The 6,000-nt window shown below is 32.8% G+C and overlaps 1 protein-coding gene across 2 annotated transcripts in view; it reads left to right on the top strand.

Moving 5' to 3' along the window:
• Atf6 (activating transcription factor 6) overlaps positions 1–6,000 on the top strand; it is a 274,808-nt gene that overhangs the window by 119,553 nt on the left and 149,255 nt on the right. For both annotated transcript variants that reach the window (XM_023699786.1, XM_012516641.2), the window contains exon 13: positions 3,262–3,329. In XM_023699786.1, coding sequence (XP_023555554.1) covers positions 3,262–3,329 — 68 coding nt within the window. The remainder of the gene's footprint in view (positions 1–3,261; positions 3,330–6,000) is intronic.

Here is a 6,000-nt window from a genome sequence, read left to right as displayed (position 1 = left end):
TTTTAGAATATTTTGCTGAGTTTACACACCTATACAAATAACGGAACTTAACAAAAAAAGGGTATACAGATGAATGTCCATTTTGTATCTGTGTATTCAAAGTGGTTGAGAGAGATATATAGTTACATTCTGCTAATGAATAGAATGATTTGTTCTAATGGTGTTTGTAAATGGGATATCAAGTCTGCATCTTGTACAGCAATTAACCACTAAGAAGAATGTATGCAGTGTGTTAATTATTGAAACTGTCCTACTGATTTGATTTGAAACTGTCTCATTGCTATTTCTTTATCAATAAAACTATGGCAAAAAAATAAAAAATAAAAAATAAAGCAGTGTCCAGCTATACAAAAAAATTTTTTTTAAAAAAGATATGTACATTATATTTGTACATATTCCTTTCAAAGAGTGTTATATTTCAAAAGCAATAATAAAAGCAATTAGTTGTGGATTTTATAGATTAAATAGAAGGACACAAAGGTAGGGAGAGATAAGTAGAAATATACTGCTAAGTTCTTATATTGCTCAAATAATATTTCAAGGTACACTATGATTAACTTAAGATGGATGGTACCAAATCTTATATATGCTGTGTTTTCCCTGTTCTGTTCTGTATGTTCTACAGAACCATGATAACTTACGAACTAGGCACAAAAAGAGATTAAGAACAATAATGACATAGAATAGTCACAACCATATGCTGCAGTAAAACTGCTAGCATTACCACTCTTGTGCTTGGGGCTCTTATTAGGTAAAATGAGGGCTACCGTAACACAAGCGCTGTGATACTTTGACAGCTGATGTGACTAAGTGGCAAAGGCAAGCAGTGTTCAGGGTGTGGATATGTTAGACAAGGGGATGAGTCATGGTCCAGGCAGGATAGAACAGGAGGGCTAGAAATTTCATTGGCCTGCTCAGGACAATACACAATTTAAACCTTATGAATTATGTATTTCTGCAATGTTCTGTTTGACATTTTTGGGTCACAGCTGACTATGGGTAACTGAAACCATGGTCAGTAGGGAGGGGGGCCACTATATAGCTAAAAATGCCAATACAATACAAGTAAAATAGAAGACAAAAATAGCAGTTCGAAAAAAAAGGGGCTGGGGAGATGGCTCAGTAGAATAAGCGCTTCCCTAGCAAGTGCAAGGGCCTGAGTTCAATCCCCGGTTCAGCAAAAATTAAAAAAAGACAGGAAAAAAATGAAAATGCATACAAAAATATATGCCAAGATAGATTTAAATCTAGCTATATTAATAATTAAATCCAGTGGGCTATAACATCAATTAAAAGACAGAGGTTGTCAAAGTAGATTTTTAAAAAAGGAAAGGTCCAACTATCTGCAGTTTATAAGAAATTACAGAAAATAAAACAATAGAATGTATATACTATTCAGATATGAGCATTAGAAAACTGACTGTTTATATTAATCACATAAAGTAGACTTCTAAATAAAGTTCATTACCCAAGAAAAGAAATTTCATAATGATAAAAGCATTTATTAAAAAGACATAATAATTCTTAATAATAAAGCTGTGAAATGTACAAAACATAAAATGACAGAACCAAAGGGAAAAGTAGACACCTGTACAATGTCATCAGAGATTTTTCACATCTTCTTTTTGTGTGAATGCCTACTTCATATTTTTGCCAATTACACCTTTCACTAAATCTATGTAGTTAAAAATGAAATGCAAGTTTTTCAAAATTTCTTTTAATTGGTGTAAATCTTACATAGGTAGATAGCATATCTAATTTCTTTTTGCCTGATGTGTCTGTAATTCATTTTTCCTTAAAAGCTACCTGGGGCCGGGGAGATGGCTCAGTGGAATAAGTGCTTCCCTGGCAAGCACAAGGGCCTGAGTTCAATCTCTGGTTCTGCCAAAAAAAAAAAAAAAAAAAAAAGCTACCCACTCATTTCGAAAAGTAGGGAAAGAAACCTGGCTTCTTTGACATGTTTGTGTTAATTTCCTATGTGCCAAATTAGCACTATTTAAAATTCACCAGTTATTTCAACTATTCATTTTAAACCTTGTTTTTATCAATGAAGTATAATTCAGTTTTGTCCATTTTTACTACTAGCTTGGTAACCAGGTCAATAAGTACAGTATTTTATTTGTTTTTCTTTTTATTTTATTGGTATGTCTGCCATTTTTGTTTAATAAGCATTTATAAAACATTTACTGTATGTAATATCAACAATTGATTCTCATAAAAATACACCCTTGACTTGTTACAGAGCTAAAAGTTGGAAGCTCTCTAGTTGATCCTTTCATGTTGGTTCCATTCACCAAATAATATTGTTCTTAAATGAAGTTGTTCTTTCTCCTTAGACTTTTTTCACGAAGGCTTCTATTTTAGCATTTATAATGTTGTAAGTTTTTATATGTCAGTTTTCCAGTTTAAACACTGAGCTGCGTGAATTTGTTCACTTTTGTAGCCCCCTGCATGTATTGTACAAAAATGCTTTGCTTGCTAGAAGACGGATACGTGGACACAATAATGAACAAATATCAGATGTCTGTGACTAAACAATTCTGTAAGGCACTGTTGGACTGGAAAGTAGTCAGGTCACTTTGTGTAATAAAGCAAAAGTAATATGCCCTTGAATTTTGATGCTCTTATAAAGTTTTTCTGAAGATCAGCTTATAGAACTTCCATGGAGTATGAAGTGTCATAGTGCAGGGCACATGCTATCTAAAAGAGAAGCAGTATCATGTATCTGAGCCAGCACTGGTTCCAGATTAAACTGTTTTCTTGCCAAAAGGGTCATTGCTAAGATCTCTTTAATATTTAGCCCATATATATGTGTTTAGGTATGAAGATACTTACATTGAAGTCAGGAAACAATGGGGAATCTACTTTTCATTTTAGACCTTTCATACTTCTTAGGGACTTGCCACTCATAATTATTTTTAGTAAAACTTATAGTGTTATATGTCCATTAACTCTTAAATAGTTTGGTCATAAAACTTGTAGTTCTTGGATTAAACTTGTTCTTTCTTTAGACTTTATAGAAAGTGCCTTAAGTGTCTCAGTCTCCGTAGGACTCCGTAAGAATCTCTAGTCCAGGGTTTTACTTAAAGAGTTCTAATTTCTATGTTGATATTTAATTACATAAACAATATGTCACAATGTCCATGAAAAACAGTATGAATGCTTTAATAAAAGTTTAATAACAAGGTAGAGTGAGTTAGTATAGGAAGATTTTCATATGCTTTTACTATATGGCATTAAGCTTTTTCTTTTCTCTTCCAGGGTGCTCTGGAACAGAGCTCAAATTCTCAGTTGATGGCTGTTCAATATACAGAAACCACTAGTATCAGGTAAGAAAGTATAGAAGGTCTTGACCACAGAATTTCAAATGGCATATATTTTAGTAAAGTTGAAATTCACACTTCCCTTTTACCCTATCTATGATTTTTGTTATATCATATAACATATGCTAATTTTGAATATGTAGTTGGAATAGAGCTAAATGATTTCAGAACATCAGTCTTCCAGAATACTTTAACTACATAGAGTGCTGTTCAGTCATAATTTTGTTAAAAATCTTAAATAAACTTAGATCTCTTTTTCTTGCTTTGCATCTATTTCCTAAGCCTACAAGAGGGGAATGCTGTTTTTTGACTGTTCTCTGCCAGGTGTTTTGCTTTATATCCAGTTTATCTTTAAATGCATAGAATAATTTGAAGTGTACTTTGTATGTGAAAAAAACTGGACAAATCATTAATCTGATGTAATTTTCAGTTATAGAACCAAGCAGCAGAATCAGAATTCAGATCCTAGCTGTTTGACTTAAAATTTATTTTTTTACTGCAAAATACTATTTAAGATTTTGAAAGATTCCAGCATACTTAGATGTTTAAATGTCTTCTAAAGACATATCTAAATAAAAGGAAGATAATGTGGGAAGTAATGATAGTGTCCTGATTAAGAGTCTACTTCTAAAGGTTATCAGAATTCAAATCATTACTGTGCCATGTAACTTGCTCTGTGGTTCAGGCAGGACAATGTAACTGAAATTTAGTTCCTGACACAATTCTGACAGCATAGACTTACTGTAATGGCTAAATTAGGTACTGTATTTCAAGCACTTAGAAGGGCATTTGGCATATATTAAGTGCTCTATTAAGTGCCAAGTGATGATGTGGCAATATTGACAACATTGTCTTGGAAGTGCTGCAGCTCTGCTGCGGACTGACAGTTCACTATGTAATGTTAGTTTGTATTTACTGAGGGCCTACTGTGTGCCAGATAGTGTTCCAGGCACTGAGGAAAATGTATGTATGTGTGAACCTGTAAGTTGAAAGCTATTTTGTTCATTATCTTATTGCAAATTCAATGGCAGTGAGCAGCATATTGGTAATTGTGAAAGTTTGAAATACTGAGATTATGTTACCCTGTTGAAATGGGCAATTTAAATATATTTATGTCATAACTAGCAATTCTCTACTATCCAGAATTCAATTACTGTGTAATTATTTTTTACAATATGTGTCAGTTTTTGATGTATGATTATGATGGAATAGTGTTTCTTCATTAGTTAAAAATGTTTTTAATGATTTATAGTTAGTCCTCATTCATGGATCCAAATAATATTCATAAATTCTGTACCTGCTAATCTGCCTGCTTACTAAAATGTATTTGTAACCCTAAACTCAACACTTTGAATTTTTGTGGTCAATTACAAGCATGCATAAAACAAAGTTGCCACAAATAGTAAGAGCTGTATTTCTAAAATATTAGCATAAGGAAATGGGATTATGTCAAAAGGAGGTTTTATGACTTATCACTTCTTTCTAGGCTGATGTTATTCATCTTTTAAGTTAATGATGTTTTTTTGATATATAAACATTTTCTCTTTGGAGAAAAGCATTTGATCTTTTTAATTCTTCTGGATATTGATTTATTGTGCTCAATACTAACATTAAAATTTTAAGGAGTATATTTGTATTACTTGAGTATCTTTTTAGGTATGATATAGTTTTGAGGTATTATCATTTTAGTTTTTATTTTAATTTTAGTTTAATATTTATTAAGGTAGCCACATGGCTTTTTTCATGTCACTTGCTACCAGGTATAGAGTGATGCCTTTCCATGTAACATCTCTGATACCAGTAAAAATTCTGCAAGGCTTATGTGATTGTGTTGTTGAGGAGGAAGGTGAGTTTCCTCAGAGGGGTTGCTGTCCCTTAGAGGACCCACCTAAGAAGTGGAGTGGAATGAGAGTTCAAAGCCCGTTTTTAGCCTCTAGGATTTTCTCCATCATTCACACATCCTCATAGGCAGCCTTGCCTTCACGTATTTGACAGAGTGGTGAAAAGTGAATTTTCCACAGATTTGGTTTTTGTTATAAACATTTAACAAATTGTGTAAACTCATGTAGAAATTTTTATGTCTATGCTAGCCTCCTGCTCATGGGGTGTGCTGAGACAGGGATTGACACTGGGCGTGGTGGCATGTGCCTGTAATCCCAGCGCTTAGGAGGCTAAATATAGGAGATTCACTAGTCTATGTAGTGAGACCCTGTAGACCTTGTACTAACCACATAAAAAAAGAAATTTTTATGTCTAAATATTTTATGACTTTTACATGTTTTACAGTGCACTTTACTATTATATTTTAGAACCTTGATTCAGAAATGAGAATTTTGATTTTAGCAAATTAGTTCTTATAAATGTCCTTGATCTTGGGCTAAAATGTTATTTAAAAACTTATTGCCATATTGTCTCCCTAGTGTAAGAACCTGGAAGAGTAAATAAAATCTGAAAGGTACAATAAAGAAAAGGTTCAAAGGGAAGGAACAATGGGGATGAAGGAAAGGAGAAAAGAAAGCAGGGAAGAAAGAAGAAATATATATGTATGTGCACAGGATAGCTTAACCGAACTGCTCATTTCTACTGATCTACTGAAAGAAGCAGTTGTTGCTTAATTTTTTTCTGTCTCTTTTTCAATTTTTTTATCTCCTTTTTACTTTTTATAATTTTTGATCAG

Source organism: Octodon degus, unplaced genomic scaffold (assembly GCF_000260255.1).
Source record: "Octodon degus isolate 3935 unplaced genomic scaffold, OctDeg1.0 scaffold00116, whole genome shotgun sequence".
Lineage (NCBI taxonomy): Eukaryota > Metazoa > Chordata > Mammalia > Rodentia > Octodontidae > Octodon > Octodon degus.
This window is presented reverse-complemented; position numbering and strand designations above follow the sequence as displayed.